Source organism: Gallinula chloropus (assembly GCF_964237585.1).
Source record: "Gallinula chloropus genome assembly, chromosome: 1".
Lineage (NCBI taxonomy): Eukaryota > Metazoa > Chordata > Aves > Gruiformes > Rallidae > Gallinula > Gallinula chloropus.
In genome coordinates, this window is record NC_140085.1 from 131,761,385 (window position 1) to 131,779,249 (window position 17,865).

Here is a 17,865-nt window from a genome sequence, read left to right on the forward strand (position 1 = left end):
TATGTGACTTTCTGTAAAATTTCAATACAAATGCTGTAAAATTTGTGGAGATCATCTTGACAGTCTGGTTCTTGTACCAATCCCTAAGCAATATAGTAATACTAATGACACTAGGATAGATTGAGAGTACAGTTTGAGCTGTGACTGAGAGATGGTTAAATTCTAGTTTACTGCATACCTCTAATTTACTCCTTGTTACTCTGGAATGTAGAGCCTTCCAGATTAGGCTCAGAGGGACTTCAGGAGTTATTTGGGTAGTAAGATGAGGAAAAGAGAAAACCAGTATTCCTTCGTTGGAGCTGTTGCACCAGCTGCCTTGCAGAATGTATTAAAATGGAACAGAGGCTACTGAAAGGCTTCCTCCCCTGCACCTTTTACCTACAACTGTTGTAAAACCCTGAAGGGATTTTATGTTGCTTGTTCACTCAAAATTATTTTGGCCTTTGCAATTCAAATTAGCTTAAGCAGGGCCTTCAGACTCTAGTCTACCTTAGCTATTTCTGGTCAAGCAGTATTGGATGTGAATCTTGAATACTCTCAGGTAACTGTAATGAAAAGAACCTCATCGTCATTCAGAGTAACGGAAAGATGGAGATGGATAGTGTCCTGTCACGTGACCTCTTTTTGAGGTTTAAAAGGCAAGAAACATTTGTAACAACTACTGAAGCAATGCATTTCTGTGTTCTTTTTTGTTGTGTGTTCAGGGAAGCTTTACGGCGATGAAACGTTTGTAGAGGAGCGGCACAGGCATCGATACGAGGTAACTGCTGCTTCTGCTCAGAGGTTAAAGCTTAAACAAATTGTGTTTCTTTTGACAGGCACGATTCTTCTTAAAGCCAGTGGGAGATTATTTACACAAGTGTAAACTAAAATTTAGTAGTGGATAGGTAGTGTAATTAGATCAAAAGGTGTTCTTGCAAGTGTTCAGTATGGGGGGAATAATGTACTGGACTGCTTCTGTGGTAGAAAAGGTGCAATGTCGTGGTGAATGGTCTTGGAGAATGATGTCAAATATTACATGATTTGACTTCCCATGAAATATTTGAAAAGTAAAGGTTTGTAATCCTGAAATGCATTGCTCCTTGGCTGCTTTGGCTTATTTATAGGGTTAGATTATATTCAGTATGCATTCTTTCATACCCTAAATGCATGCCTGAAACCTGCCTACGTCTGCAACACAGAGGCTAAATCAGATCACTTGCTTCCTACCATCCAGCTCTGTAGGCCTCTTGTGTGGGTCCACCCCTCTCTTTGAGAATATCTGAGCAAAGGTGCTTGTGTATGTTCAAAATGATGTCATTCAAGGATCGACACAAGAGCTGGACTTGGACTGAGATAGTTCAGATGGGACCTGACTCCATCAGTGTCTTCAGAGGGAGCTGAGCTGTGAGATGTGTGTGCTACAGTTTCAGCCAATGTAAAGTTTCCTTAAAAAACTGGCACCAGGATGTGATGGTGGTAAAGATGCTCAGAGTTGGAATGTTAACTCAGTGGTTAGAACATCACTAAGGAAATAGAACAACTCACTGCAGAGCTCCTCAGTTTGAAGGAGGAGCTGAGCCCCGCAGCTTATGTCATAATCACTGAAATGCAGTGTGCAAACAGGCGGTCAGTATTTACATCAGTACTGTAGTGGGCTGTTTAAAAAAATGATGAATGGAACCTGCTCAGAATCAGTAGGGCAGCAGGCAGAAGGGACACTGGCTTTAATCTTTTGAGTATTAATGTATTAAGTGTTAAAATTACTGATTCATCTCTTATTTAATAGCATGCGTGCTTTTACAGATTTATGCTGGAGAATTGTTGAAACAAGAAAGCAGAAGTTCCCAGCTCTTTATTCAATTCTTTTCATTCCTGTATGCATACTAAAAACTTTACAATTAACTACTGCTAATTAATAGAACTGCTATTATTATTACTTTTTATGTTTCAGGTGAACCCAGAGTTGACTCACTGCTTTGAAGAGAAAGGTTTGAAATTTGTTGGCCAGGATACGGAAGGGAACAGAATGGAAATTATTGAACTGGAAAGTGAGTGTCTGTCTTGTCCGTAGCACTTTCCCTGTGCATTAAACCTGTGTAAGTTATAGGTTGTTAAATGGCATGTAGGTGCAATATTTAGCTGCCATAACAGCCAAGATCATATTAGGGGATGCTGCTGCCTCCACTTATGTGTATTACAGTGGGTGAAGATTTGGAGGATGTGAGGAGTACACTTCTTAAGGACTACATCTGTATTTGATTATCACAGAGACACATGCCCTTTTTCCAAAAGTTCATAATTCTAGGTCAGTGGGATTAAGCTGTGTAGAGTGATTTGGGAGGTCATCTAGTCCACCCTCTTCTTCAACATAGGTCCACCTTCACATACAGATCAGGTTGTTGAAAGCCATATCAGACAAGTTTTGAGTATATCCCAAGTATGCTCTTGGTTGGACGTCAAGCCACTACTACTATTAAAAGCCAGCAGTCTAGCCATTTATTAACACACTTTGTAGTCATCTGGTGGAGTGCTGTTTGTGACATGATGCTCCTGAGAATTTGGGTTACTATACTCTGTAATATGTAGAACAGTGCTGTACTTTTGAACCAGAGTTTGAATACAGACACCTGCTTACAATGTCAAGCAGCTGTGCCATAGAGTAATCTGTGGGCAAAAGGTACCAATGAGTTCATAAATAACTAATTGTAGTGGTATTTTTTTGCTTAGTTTGTTCCCAACGGATTACCTCTGTTACCCATGCTGGTGCTGGGAGGCTATTTCATCTGCCTTGCATGGAACAGCTTCTATAGAGAGCATCGTGAGATAAATCAGGCAGAATTTTTAAATTGCATGTTACCATGAAAAGAATAAAACCAGCAGCAAAACCTGGAATTATTTCACAATGGGCTGCAAGGAGACTCTGATTACTAAGGAAAAACAATCATCGTAGGAAGGAAGGTGGGTTGGAGCGGAAGCAAAGACATAACAGTACACCAGATAGCTTAGGCAAAGCTTTCTAGCAAAACATCCACACAGGAAATATTTGATGCTTTGTCATTTTCTCATTTTACAGCTTTAAATAACTAAATTGCATGGTAGAGAGAAAGAAGTTAAGGGATAAATTTAGGATCCGGGCTCTCTTTAAGACGTAGCAGCAGAAAGAAGAGCAATATACTTGATCATATAGTTGATCTTCATAGAAGAAAACCCTAGCTTTCTTTTTGTCACTTATTCTGTACTGAAGGGAAGTTCCTTAGGTATTTGGGATTATTTTGGAAATTGTTCAACCATCTGTGGTTAATTTCATCCAGTGCCCTGGCCTCAGGAGTGGTTAATGTTGGCTCCTTTAAAACAGTATTCGAAGAAGAAGCAGGTGCACAGCATTGAAGAGTACAAAAATACTACTTTATCCTTGTGAAGAAGACAGATGGGAGGCAGGAGCAGTAGTAAAGAGGTGCTTTGGGAAGTAGAGAGCTGAAGATTGAAGGGAAGATGACACAGCATGGCTTGTTCAGCTTAGCAGATGGAGTTGAGTGATGATGGTACTGTCATCATTAATCACACAGGCCAAATGGCAGGAAAGAGCACAATAAGGAATGGATAGATGTTGGCTGTAACAAAGATGGCCTGTGAATTAGGAAAAGGTTTCTAGTCAAAAGGAGAGTATCAGAAGAGCTCTCTAGCTTTTCTAGGGACTGTTACAGTTACTCTTCTAGGGGCTGCTGTACCTAGGGGGTGTTACAGTAGAGCTGTGCCCCATTGTGCCCAAGGCTACATAGTGTAGCTGCTTTCAGTAACAGGAGATGGGCCTTAATGTCCCGGGAGATCTCTTTCAATCCAAATTTGTGGAGGTTATTTTTCCCAGTTTTTTCTGTGTGTTGGTTTCATACCCATCTCTTAGTGTGTAAATAGATGTGGTATGGCAAAGTCTTTTAGGAACTGTTTTATTTTCCACTGATAGGTATGGGTGCATACATGTGTATTGTAACCCAGAATACTATGAAAATAGCAACATAATTGTATTCTTTGTGGTTGTCATTCCTTCCCCCTCCCCTTTACATGTCATTACAGGTTTATTATTCAGCTTTTAATGACAACATTGGGCGTATTAAGGTGAATCACAGGATTTCCTTAATTTGCCTTACTAACCTTCTGCCTCTGTAGTCAGTTGTTTTTCATGGAAGAAGTTAACGTTCCTGCTGCCTCGCCCTTAAATTCACACATGCTGCTCTGGTTTTTGGATTCCTTTGTGAAAGTTTCAATGAACTTCTTTTTTCCTCCCCTAACAGTTGTTCTACTATATTCTTCCTCTGTCTCATAATTTTCTTTGACATCTGTCTTGCAGACCACCCATATTTTGTGGGAGTTCAGTTCCACCCAGAGTTTTCTTCAAGACCTATGAAACCTTCACCTCCATACCTTGGACTGTTGCTAGCAGCAACTGGGACGCTCAATGCATACCTGCAACGTGGATGTAAATTGTCTCCAAGGTAATCTTGCTTGCTTGCCTGCAGATTGACGGTCACAGGTTTAGAGGGACTATTCTGTCCTTCAGTTCAGAAGCCCAGAAGGGGAAAAGGAGGTCGTGTGTTGATTTACTTGTTCCTGTGTATGCCTGACGTGAGCCCTGGTGTAAAAGCATCTGTAAGCAGAAAACACAGTTCCTGACTTCCTTCTTTTCAGAGGCTATTAGGACTAAAGACAGGTCCATATGTTATTACTAGAAAAAAGCAAAAAACACTCTAGTAAATTCACGTGAAATTAGTGTTCACTTTGATCAATGGCAGTTACACAGGGAGAGACATTTACCAGAGGATCAAGCAATGAAGTGAAATTCTTATCTAGGTGTATTCAAATGATGAGAGTAACAAAAACCCACCATTGATTTTATTTTGCAGGAGCTGAATAATTAATACCATCTAGCAGAGACAAGCCTGAAACAAAACAGTTGGGATGGCTTTAAAGTTATGGGTTTGGGTCTAGATTGAAAATGGGTGCTTCAGCCAGACTAAAAGCCTTTGTCCCTTGGACACAGAGATTTTGGGTTTATTGAATTTAGCCATTGTTTTTACTCAGTGTTAAATCATTCTTGTTTATTTCAATTATACTAGTAACAGTTTTATTACAATAACAATAATAAAAAGGTCAGAGGGAAGTCTAAGGTCAAATAACAACAACAAAAAATAAAATAAAAGTGTCACTGACTGGTAGCATAGAATAGATCCAACTCTTGCTTGCTGGCTTTTCCTCCAAACAAGACAACAAGCCTACTGGCTGTATGGTTTGGATTTTGTTGTGGGGTTGGGTTCTTTTGAGTGTTGCTTTCTGTTAAAATGAGACCCTTAAGAAATAGAAATGTTATTCACATTTCAGTAGTAATGGCAAAGAGCCAAGCCAGATCAGATCAATCTGTTTTGGTACTCTTATGGGGATCAGTTGTCTTTCATAAATGCACTTCACCTTTGCTCACCCATGCCAGTTGTGTAGTGATGTACCTACAGAGATAACTTCTTTCTGATCTGCAAACCACATCTTGATTGAAATGCTCCTATTGCCATAGCCTGTCCTCGTTGTTAGTGGTCATAACCATATCAACCTTTTAAAATTGCTGCCAGTGCATTACACAGGTCAAATTTTTGTGGTGCTTGGCAGGATGGAGTCTTCAAGCACCATAATCTTCAGTCTCTTTCCCTTGTGGGCACCCTTTGTATCACAGTTCATCTTGTTTCCTAGATCCCAGTACCCTTTCTTTTACTGGTTACTCCCATAAGTATACCTACTCATCTCTCTGAGCTAAAGACAAAATACCTTCTCTGAACAAGCGACCTGCGCACGCCCTGCTAATTTCAATACCTGAGCGTTATAGCAAATACTTTTTCTGACCTGGACTTTGATTCAACAACGACTGAATGTGCCATGCTTATACTTACTTACATTAATCAATGAAAAAGTATACCAAACTCTTTTCCTTCATGTTCATACAAAAAGCTCCAGCAATTGCACATTTAGCAGGTCCAAAAATTCATGCCTCAGAACTTTATTTAAAAAAAATACAAATTTTACCATTTGCCTGGTTACGCAGCAGTCGAGCAGACCCCTCTGCCTTGAGAAAGAGCATTGGAATAGAGAAACATTTGAGGTTACAAGAGGAGCATTTTGCAGGGAAGAATGTTCAGGAGGGGAATTTCAGTGCTAATTACGGCACACCCACTCATATTAACACATCCACCTGCTGAGTGGGAAGGATTTCCAGTTTAAACCTTTAAATCCCAGAACGCTAGTGATTTCATCGAGCAGTAAAGCTAAGGCATGTCCTACTGAGCCTGAGGCATAGCTGAGGAGAGAGGATTTTTTGCCTGCCATGCCCAGCACTGCCTGCATAAGTAGTAGTCATGCTGGTGGCTAGAGCAGAGATGGAACCTGAAAGAGAATTTCTGAGGGCCAGCAAGTGGAGCAGGTTATTTAAACTTGAGTATTAAAAACACCAGTAAGTGAGCTAGTGGTAAAGTCCTGAGACAAAAGGAAGTACGTATTTCAGCATGACTCTTAATAGTAAATCATTACCTCAGACCATTTAACAGCCTCATGATTAGGATGCAAGTTTAGAACACCTTGACAACTGGACAGAAGCCTTATCTTCTAGGCAAAGCAAACAGTAAACGTAAAGATGCGTCACACATTTCAGAGTGCCCTAAATGAAAAGGAACAAATGTTCCTTGAAACTTTTGTGAGGCCTGGTGTGGTAGGCAGTCTGAGAGTGCTTACATGTAGGCATGAGCATACATAGTTTGAGGCTGGAATGAATCCTCTGAGGTAAACTTAGTTCCCAGGAGCTTTTGTGTGTAGGGAGACAGTCAGGAACTGAGCAAAGGGTTGGTGTGAACTCACTGATGAGTTACTGCGTAGTTACCTGAAGTGGTAGTTTGGCATCTGAGTTGCCTTTGTGGTGTCAGACTCTTGTGCTTTATGGCATGAGTGCCTAACCACCAGACAAAGCCACGCACTTCATTTCCTTGTGAATGCTTTGAAATCGTGACCTTTCCTGAATCTTTCCATGGAAATACTGAAGTCACCATTTCATAAGGAGCTGAGGAAGGTGAGAGGGTGCCGGTTTGTCTTCGTTTCAAAGGAGAGAGGAGACTCAAAGTACAGCTGCAAATACGCAGCTTTTAAAAAAAGAAACCAGCAGATTTTAATAGAAAACTAATGGATGAAGAGGGGAATTCAAGATACAATGTTGGCTTTTACTGAGTCTTCCAGAATTTCACTTGGAAATGGTAATAAAAAAGGGCTTATCTGTTGCCATATCGGTTTCAAAACCACTGATTTGCAATAAAGCCATACTGCCTTTTTTTCCATAGCAAGCTTAGGATCAATAGGCTTTATTTCTTCTTGTCCCTCAGCCAAAAGCTTTATTAATGGCCTGCAAGAGTAGGCTGCAATACCTTGATGATATTTGCAAATAATTTAAAGAAGCGCAGAAAGAGGTATTCAGAACAAAGAAATAACATTAAAAGTTACAAAGAAATTTAGAAACCTGAGCTGAAAGTAGCAGAATTATGTGTTTCTTTGGAGTAAGAGAGTAATGGTCTAAATGTATATCATTTTAACACAAATGTTCAGCAGATGGGAGGAAATGGGGGAAGTAAGAAATTTTCCTTGGTGAGAAAGTGTGGGCAACTAGGAAACTTCTGCAAGCGATCAGTGAGTATGCTAATAGAGGGCATCCATCCAGTGACATCTAGTCACAGAGTAATCTGTTAAATCCTGGGCAGGCTACTAATAAAAGCTGGCTTAGGAGTGGTGTTGAGAGACAAGGGACAGAAGTGGCTAGCTGGCAGGAGGCGTGGTGCATAAAGCAAAAAACCACAGAAGACTTGTCAGTGTGGCGCTTACTGTGCTAACATGGTCCAGGTGTCTTCCAAACCAGTTCTGTGGGGAAGTTTGGGTGAGCACCTGTGAAGAGAGACCAGTAAGCAGCCTGTGACGTGCTCTGGCTTATGAGGGACAAAGGTATGGGTAGGGCTATTGCTGGCGTCCCATACACTGCTCCTGTTGCATAACACATCTCTCACAGCATCGTAGACTGCCGTTGGCCAGATTCATCATTTCAGAGGAAAGTGGAGGAAATCTTGTGGGTTGAAGTCTGTCGAGAGAGGGGCTGCCTCACAGAAGACTGCAATCCAGGATCCAAGGGTGATAGCTGTATTGGTAATGGTAGTGTCCTCACCAGCAGAAGTCAGTGCTGCAGTCACCAAGAGTGGCAAGTGGACTGGCTCCAGTGGCAGTCACCATGTCCAACAGGCAGTCCAGTGCAGAAGTATGAAGTGCTAAGTCTGGTCTGAGGTCAATCCAGGAAATCTGCTCAACAAGTGATGACAGAACTACAGAGATGGGTACAGGTATGCCTGTGATGTAGCTCAGGCAAGGAGTGTGGGGGTCAAGGCTCCTGTACCCGTGGTGGAGGCCCCAGGTAAGCATGGTGAGGGCAGCAAGGGCCTACTGATGCTGTCAGAGCTCTTACAGGAAACTACAGGAAAAGTTTTAAAGGAAATCTCTTCTCAACTGTAGTGGTACTATGGTGGTTAACTTAGTAATGTTTACTTACAGCAGGTGCTTTGTCATTTTAATGTTAGGTGCTTACCATGAAGATACTTCTGAGTTAGGAACCCCAAGCCTCTTTCTGTAGTCACTAAGTGAACACAGACTTCTAAGGAGCCAGGTAGCTCAAGGTGATGGTGAGTGGGTCAGAAACATCATTCCCTCCTAGTGCCTGTTTCTCTCCAGTAACTAAGAAGCTGGTGGTAGCTATCTCAGGTCAAGGTGTCTAAAGCTGTATGAATTTAATCCCATGCATGAGGCTCAGCTGAGATTTTATAACACCCAGGTATGTTCTGGCATCTTGGTTGTGATTTTTGTTAGGCTGGGCTCTAGGAAAACTGTTACCCTAGGTCCAGTGGTGTGAGTGCAGATGCCTGGCAGGTTGGAACTGAGGAGTCTTCATGGAAGCATAGGGCCATATAACAATGGTAATCATAGTAAATTATAGACAATCATTTTTACAATCATATAATGATTGTAAAAATATTCACTGGGAAATGTGGGTGACTGCAATTATATCAATTGCACAGTCTAATATGCATTTATTTTAAATAATGTTTTAATAATGATAATTTTACTTTTTCCCCCCACATAAAGCTGAATGATTAATAATAATTGACAGATTTCTTCTTGCTAGGTTTTCACAAACCATAACAATTGTTTGTTTTAAACAGCCACAGCCTGTACTAAATGTAATTACATTTATCTTTAATTTGCATTGAGGAAGAAGTGCATTTAGCTTGGCTTCTGTCTTTGCAGGGAATAATATTACTATAACAATTGTTTAAATTGCTTACATTCCTGGAAAAGGATGTTTTTGTCAATGATACAGTACAAAAGGATGAGAAGAGCTCTTGTGAAACTGTATCAAATCTTTCATTTTTAAAGAATGTCCATCTGGATTTTCCAAATGAAACCAGCAGAATAGTCAAGGAGTGCCCATTTAACAGCTGCCTGTGTTACTTAAGAAAAACATTAAAAATAGACAGTTTGGTGTTTTGGGGCAGCTGTTTAAGAAATGCAGGTTTATAATTGATCTTGAGTCTTTGTTTTGGTGGTTTTGTAGCTGAGATGAGTTGCTGAGGTGATGCTTTCCAGCTTCATGCTGTGTGGCCCCAGCTACCTGTTGGCTGCGTTCTGTACCATACGGATAGGCAATCTTCTCCTCTTGTCTCCTTCCCTGCTTTAGTCTGGTGCATCGCAGAGGTGTGGTGGCACCTCTGTCAGGAGAACAGAGATCTGAAACAGGCCTGAGTTTGGGAATAATGGAACACACGCAGGAGGAAGCTCTTTTCATTGCTTACCTCTAGAGAAGACAGGGATCTGAGGATGAGTGAACTTTAAAACTGAACAAAACCCCATAATGGAACTTCTCCACAGAGTGTGTTTTCCTTGCTCCAGCAGGGAAATCTGTTGCAGTTCACTGCAAAGTGACATACCAGCTAGGTACTGATTGATAATTCACTTTGCAGTGAATATATTTCCATTAACTACAGGTAGGCTTAGGTATAAGGATCGAAGTCGCCAGAATTCTTCATCTTGAACACTGCAGTGACTGACTGGATGCAGTGACACTGCACACTCCTGAGTTTTCTTCTGTTGATCTCTTGCCCACATCTTCATACTCCAGCTCCCATGAGAAAAAGGAAAGAGAGAACAGAACTGCTGTGATGGCCTCCTTTTTGTTGGGAGCCCACTCCTGTGGGAACAGTTACAAACAAGATGAAGTGTGAGTCAGGTTCCTGCCCAAGATAATCGCTAATTAATTTGTACACAGACTGGAAGAGAGCTTGCTGAGGGAAATGTAAGTGTATTTTGTCGGTTGACGGCTCAGTGTGAAAAAGAATTTCATAAAGGAAAAGCCAGGCTTATTAGATTTCTTACCACCCCTACTTTCATAGCCAGCACACTTAAGTAAGATTACTTAATATTAGCAACTGTGAGCACAAAATATCCATTTGCTTTCTGTGTTTAGTATCTGCGTGATTTGGAAAGCAGTGCACACTTACCACCTCTCTTAGGAGTGACTCATTTGTGGTTAATACTACCTGGAGTTTTTCTTTAGATTACTTGCCAGTTGAACACAGTTCATGTTGCAGCAGTTCTTATGAACTGGACACCAGCACTGGTTTGAAGCAATAGCACCCCAGTACAGGTGTGCCAGTATTCATGTGCCCCTGTTCGCTTTCAAGTCTGCTGGAAGCTTAAGTCCTGAAGAAGTTCAGGTTTCCATGGAGTTTCTGAGGGTGCTTAGGGGGATCACTGGAGCAGCTGGTCTGTGATACTGACAGTCACGTGAGTCTGAAGCCTGACAGCTGATCCTCACCTGGGTGTGTTCTTTCTTGCAGCTGTGGCCTGCCTCTTAGAGGTAACACTGATGTACACCCATCAGGACAGCCCTAAAGTAGGGGAGCCTGTGCTGTATTACTATAGAAATCAGGAGTGTGATGACAAGAACCCTTCTCTGGGATGTGGAGTCAAATCCTGTACTGAATTGAGCAGTGTGGGGAAGGGGAACAAAATTATCATTGGTTAAGTGTTTTAGCCTCTGGGTTAGTGGCTATCCAAGTGACCTGGCCCTCAGCTTCTGCAAACTGGAAGCTGGCCTGAGAATTTGGGATGGTAAGACAATGAGATGACAGAGGCATCCAGCGTTGTGCAACTGCTTTGATGGGTGAATGCCTCTCGAACCCACGTGGTTGAGTGGGGGAGGACTGGTGATGAGAATGCTGGGTAGGGATCAGGGTCTCTCTGGTGAGATGAAGCCAGGCAGTTCTCCACTCACCTCATTGGGCACTTGGCATTTTTACTGAAGCCCCTGTCTCCCATTCTGCTGTGCCATATACAGAGCACTGGGGTATGTTTCTGAGCTCTGACTGACGCTGGGCAGAAGGGCTGATTAAAAAAAACCCCAAAACTACTCACTGAGGACTTTGGGCTTAAACCAGGGCTATCATGAGGTTACACAGCTTTGCAACCACAGTTTTGCCTTCTGTTCTGTGGACTTTCTTTTGTATTTTTGGTGTGATGTAAAAATACAAAGCTGTTTGAGTAACACTGAATTTTTATTCCATGTTTCCGTGGGTACTTTCAGAAAGAAGTAAGTACAGCGTCAGCGATGTTGTGTTTGTCTGTGTGCATCTGGCATGCTTGATCGTACTGTTAACAACACTTTCCTCACTTGAGCGGTGTAATTGTTTGCCAGCTGGTGAAATGATCAAGCTGAGCATTTCTTGGGAGCCTGAGATGACACCCTCTTGAGAAGAACCGCGTGAGCAACACGGGTGTCACGCAAATAAAGGTCAGAACGCTGGAGGCAAAGTTTCAGTGACTGACTGAACAGTCACAGTACCCACTCTGCCTCGTGCGGAATTCAGGATGGAGATTTGCTGTAGCTGTGGGAGGCTTTCCTGGCAGTCAGAGGTAGAAATGAAATGAGATGACTGTTGGTGCCGCTTACCCTGTCCCACTCCAGGGTAAAAGCACAGCCACTTTAATAATCATAAATTTATCTATTTTTTATTTTTTTTTTTTGCAGAGGAGAGAGGGTGAAACTCAGGCTACAAAGCAGTGCTCAGCAGCCAGCACCAGCATAGCTGAGTGCAGTTTGTTCACTGTTCCACATTGCAGTCTAGATCAAAGATCTCCAGCTGCGGCGTTACGTAGTTTCCCTTGGAACACTGCACACCAGGCAGTCACTGTGGATCAACTGATAAGGAAGTGTCTGCCTGGGTGGTGGGCTGATGATGTGCTTGATGTGGCAGTGGGACATCGTGTCTGGAGAGGGGGAACATGATGTGACTGAGATCCTGTTGGTACCTTAGGCTGGCATCGGTGCACCTGTGCAGATGAGGTCTGAGATCCCCACTGGTGCTGTGTTAACTGTAACCTGCTCTCAAGTGCCACAGAACTGACCAGAATTATTGCTGCTCAAATGTACTTGTCAGCTCCCTTTGCTGTCTTCTGAAGTAGAAAACAGACTGTAGAAGTGATGCATAGTAGGAGGAGGCTGAGGCTGGAGACCTCTGAAGGGGTGCTCTTTGTGCACTGTTAATATAACCCTGGAGACCCCATAGACCTCACAGCTGACTAAAAATGTGGTTTGTGGGCACATCTTTCTCTGTCATGATTCCTGTCCTTTGCTGTTTACTTGTTCTGGCTGCTTACAGAACAATCACTTGCCATGGCAGTTCTGTGAAAACCAGTCTGTTTCTCTCAGGAAACAGCAGAAAGGAATAAAACCTCAGTAAAAAACTATCAGGATATTGCTTGGTGCAATGAAAATTATTCACATTCTGTGTGGAAGAGCAAGAATTGTATTTTAAGTATAAATGAAAGCATTCTGAGTAAAGAAAGTTAAAGTTACCTTACCCTTTTGTTTGATCAAAGCAATCATTTTCTTTAGTGTAAAGGATAAATTCCTTTCGGTCTTGCTCTACCTGTTATTCTCCCTGTTGTTGTTAATCATGGTTGCAGGCACACAGCACCAGCTAACTATGGAAGGAATGCACAGGTGTTGAGCAAAATGAAATGGAAGAGACTGTATTTTTTCTCATCAATTCTTAAACTCCAGACTTAAGCCTGTTCCTGTGGAGGAAGGTGTTTTAAGATCCCAACAGAGAGAGAGTTTTATGGAAATGGGTTACATTTGAGGAAAGTGTTTGTCATATGCATCATCTGGGTTGGAGGGTTTGACATGCACTAATCGTTCTAGATCTTTCTGACTGTATTGCTTTTAACAGTGACAGCTACAGTGACCTCAGTGATGACAGCTCTCCAGAGAAAGAGTTTCCTAGTTCAGAAACAAGCTGAAATGATTGTATGAGATCGCAGAAAAGGATGATACTGTTGAGGTAAACAATTGTTTTGATACTACTTTGTGACATTTCTCTCTTCTAGACTTAAAACAGGATACAAAGTTATTTTGATTGTCCCTTTTTGTTTCAAATCCTGTCTGAAAGCTTATGTTCTCTTCCTTGCCTGCAGCACTTAATTGTTCTCCTCTTCTACTGCTCAACACTGCAATTGTCATATCACAGTCTGCTGAGTTTGGGTACAGCTTACACATACAAAATCACGCTGTGTTTAGTGTTTGAAGAGACAAGGAAAATAAATTCTAAAATAATTCTCTGGTTTTGTTACTTCAGTTTGCAAGTTTGGCTCACTTTGAGTACATCATGTTGACACAACTTTTTGTTTTGCCTTAATATTCATCAGTAATTGCACTTGATGCATTGAATCAATACAGACATCCTGAGATAGATGCTTGGATTTGATCTGCAGAGTGACAGAGATACAAACAAGCTTTATAACATCGTAGCTTTGTTTGCCTAAAGCTTCCCAAAGGGATGTTGGGTTGTTTGTGGCTTTTTTAACCTATAAACTTGACAGCCACGATTTCCATTCTGTTTGGAGATCCTGTTTCCTGTGGGCCACTTGACCTCCACAGGATCTGGGCATGAATCCTAGTCTGTCTTTATTTTCCCTCCCCAGATGCATGAGGTATGGCTGGTGTGGTACGTGCTTCTGTAAGCAGGACACAACTTCCCCTGTGACTGGATTCCTCTCGCGTGGTGTAGTCGCTAAGCAGCTGCGCCAAAGACGTGATGAAGGCTGCCTAAGAATGATGCATTTCTGCCTGATGGCCTCGTGATTAAAATCATGAGATGCTAGAAATGGGAGTTTAGACCTTAGCTGCCACATGGGTTTCTCCTGTGATACTCAATTTCTTATTCCCTCTCATGTGCCACGTGCTAAAGATGATAATATATCCCCAGATCATGAGAGTAGAGAACAGAATGTTAAATGACTCCACGATCTGGGGCATGCAAGTACCAATGCATGTCCTAGGGTGCTAGAATGTTCCTGTTCACAGAATCACAAGGTTGGAAAAGACCTTTGAAGATCATCAAGTCCAACCATTCCCACCCTATGCTAAACCATATCCCTAAGTACCTCATCTACCCTTTTTTTGAACACATCCAGGGAAGGTGACTCAACCACCTCCCTGGGCAGCCTGTTCCAGGCCCTGACAACTCTTTCAGGAAAAAATTTTTTTTCTGATGTCCAATCTAAACCTGCCCTGGCACAGCTTTGTGCCATCTTCCCTTGTTCTATCTTTGGTCACCTGGCTGAAGAGACCATCACCCACCTCTCTACACCCTCCCTTCAGGTAGTTGTAGGTGGTGATAAGGTCTCCCCTCAGCCTCCTCTTCTCTGGGCTAAACAGTCCCAGCTCCCTCAGCCGCTCCTCATATGATTTGCTCTCCAGCCCCTTCAGCAGCCTGGTTGCCCTTCTCTGGACTCACTCAAGGACCTCAATGTCCTCCTTATTGTGAGGAGCCCAGAACTGGACACAGCACTCTTGCTTGGATCCTTCCCACCTTTGGACATCGCTGTGGCTCTGTTTGCTGAGACCAGCATGTAGCACAGGGCAGCCCCTTTCCCTTCGACCTTGCTTTCCTCAGGGGACTTTATGGATGGCAGTTCTTTGCTCACCGTTGCGACTTTTTCAGTGCTCGGATGAATGGGACTTTTGTGTTGCTTTTGAGGAGTTATCAGTAGTCAAGCCGATATTGTTTGAACATGTCACTAGTGGATACTAATTGTATTCAACAGAATTACTCTAGAAAGGCTTAAATAATCCCACATATAAAAGACAGCTCACTTATTTTTATCTTGGGGTTAATTCTATCTGTTAATCAGAGCTGGATACACTTTCAGACTACATTTAGCTTTGTGGGTTTGCTTTATGCTGTTTGACCTAAATGAAATGCATCTACTTCTGGCATTTGCTGTGTACTTTGAAGTCAGTCACCTGATTTGAGAGAAAACAACTTAAGAATGAAATAAGCCAAGTTAGAGAAGAAATACTTTTAATCATTAATTTTTTTTCTGCTTATTCCCTGCCCCCCCCCCCCCTTTTTGTCTTTACAGGAAGTTTGGAACAGGACAATCCTGAATATAAGAAAGTAGAAGAGCAAACTCTGTATGGTCCTCAGTAGTTGTCTCCTCCTATACCATTTTCAAAAATTCTATTTACACAAGACAGTTTTACTGTCCTGTAGCAAAAACTGTTCTATGTAAATGCTGTTACTCTTTCAAAGTGACAAAATGGTTGTGCACCTTAGCTGCTAGTTATTATTGATCTTGTAGTTCAGAATGATCTCAGGTGAATATGTATCAATTCACGAGTTCACAACTCTTCCTGATTTGGAGAAAGATTTGATTGTTTTCAGTTTGCCTTAGAACATAAAATGTGAATGAGAGGGAATGTGCTGAAAATGGAGGGAAAGGTGATTTATCCACAGGCAGCAGAGAAGAACTGTTGGAGGTTTGTTTCTCTGTTAAGCTTGTTGTATGTATATATATTTTTGTTTTGCTGTTCAATATGTACAAATGAGAAATTGTTGCTGTATTTCAGCTCTTTGTGTTTATAATAATGTTGGATACATGTCTTTTCACTCAGCTTTTGTAAGTGATTTCACTTTAGGAAAGTTTGAGTATATTCACACTCTTTCTCCTGAAAGGCTGATGATACTGAACATAATTCTGATCTACAGAATTACAGAAATAACATTAGAAGGCAGGTTTTGTATTTTGTGAGAGAAAATACACACACATATATGAAAAGTTAATTTGAACCCTTGTTTGAAAATTACAGCATCAGGCATAAACCTGGAGCGTTACCTGGGCTCCAGCCGTGGAACACTCCATTTCAACAGATTAGTGTAAAGGTGAATTAAGGTTCACCCTTGTTTTCCCTTGTCCAGTGACTGCTCTGTGGTCATGACGCTCGTTCCCTAGTAGGATAAAGAGTGCATTTTAATTTAGAAATCACCAGTTATTCCACTGCATGACAGTTGGTCATCAAAAGGTAACATCTGTACAAAAATAAAAAGCACCATGTTCATTATTACGGCTTTAAGATGCTAAGCTTGAGAGTTTTGTGTTGCTTTAAATAAACCTCAGGTTACACAGCCAGTTTTTTCTCTTCACTAAAAGAGACTCTAATGGTAAGGAGATACAAAATGTGTTCCTGTGGCACTGTTTTTCTAAGTGGTTTGCAAACATGTGCCTTAGAAATAGTTGGTGTTGACAAGAACAGGTGTCACTGTAAGTCTTCCTCCCCAAGAGACACTGACCACTGCCTTGGGAAAGGTGAAGCAATTCCTAAGATTGTCTGTGATGTGCAGATGCATTTTCAAAGATATTAAACAATTCTATTCAGAGGTGTTTAGCTCTTTCATTACAGCCTGGTGGTGCCCATTTGTGAACTATGCTGTCAAGAAGGGAATTTTTCGTTTAGTTGTGTCCCAGTTGTCATATCTGTGCAAAGTACCCAAAAAACTGAGGGGGCAGAAAGACATGCTGCCTGGAGCAGAGCTGGAAACAGCACCTTGCTCTCCCAGCGCCCTTACCACTCCTCCTCCTACTCGCTGTGCTGCATGCAGCAGCCTCCTGGAGGTGAGGCCATACCAGGAGTCCTGGGTCCAGTTCTGGGCTCCCTGGTACCTGAGTGACATGGGGATACTGGAAGTCCAGCAAAGGGCCACTAAAGTGATTAAAGGACTGGAACATGCCTCCTGTGAGGAAAGGCTGAGAGAGTGCTGGGTTTATCTGCACCAGTGTTGCTCTGTTCTGAACTTGTGCTGCAAACAGCGCTGGTAACAGAGGGCTGCTTTTGTCACTGCTGAGCAGTGCTCATACAGAGCCAAGGCCTTTGCTGCTCCTTACCCCACCTGTGAGGAGGCTGGGGGTGCCTGAGGAGTTGCTGGGGTAGGACACAGGTGGGCCATCTGACCCCAGGGGTATCCCATACCATATGGTGTCATGCTCAGCGTATGAAGCTGGGGGAAGATGAAGGGAGAGGGGAGATGTTTGGAGTGCTGTTTGTTTTCCCAAGTCACTGTGAGGTGTGGTGGAGCCCTGCTTTCCTGGGGATGGCTGAACTCCTGCCTGCCATAGCAGAGACTCTTCAGCCTAGGGAAGTCTTGAGGGGGGAAATCTCATCCATGCATGTAAATACCTGAAGGGAGGGTATAAAGAGGACAGAGCCAGGCTTCTCTTGGATGTGCCCCTTGTGCCCACTGCCTCTGGTCCTGTCAAACTGAAGCAGGAAGCTCCATTTAAACATCATGAAACACTTTTTCCACTGTGAGGAGGGTGACCATGCAGTAGTAGAAGTTGCCCAGGGAAGTCGTGGAGTCTCTGTCCTTGAGATACTCAAAAACTCCCTGGATAACTGTCCTAAGCAATTCATTCTAGGTGGTTCTGCTTGAA

The 17,865-nt window shown here is 42.4% G+C and overlaps 1 protein-coding gene across 1 annotated transcript in view; it reads left to right on the forward strand.

The window, feature by feature from the left end:
• The window catches only part of CTPS2 (CTP synthase 2), a 71,268-nt gene extending 54,465 nt beyond the window's left edge, over positions 1 to 16,803 (forward strand). The window contains exons 15-19 of the mRNA XM_084269844.1: positions 705 to 760; positions 1,934 to 2,030; positions 4,328 to 4,472; positions 13,326 to 13,436; positions 15,520 to 16,803. Coding sequence (XP_084125970.1) covers positions 705 to 760; positions 1,934 to 2,030; positions 4,328 to 4,472; positions 13,326 to 13,395 — 368 coding nt within the window. The 3' untranslated portion in view covers positions 13,396 to 13,436; positions 15,520 to 16,803. The remainder of the gene's footprint in view (positions 1 to 704; positions 761 to 1,933; positions 2,031 to 4,327; positions 4,473 to 13,325; positions 13,437 to 15,519) is intronic.
• Positions 16,804 to 17,865: the final 1,062 nt, after the last annotated feature.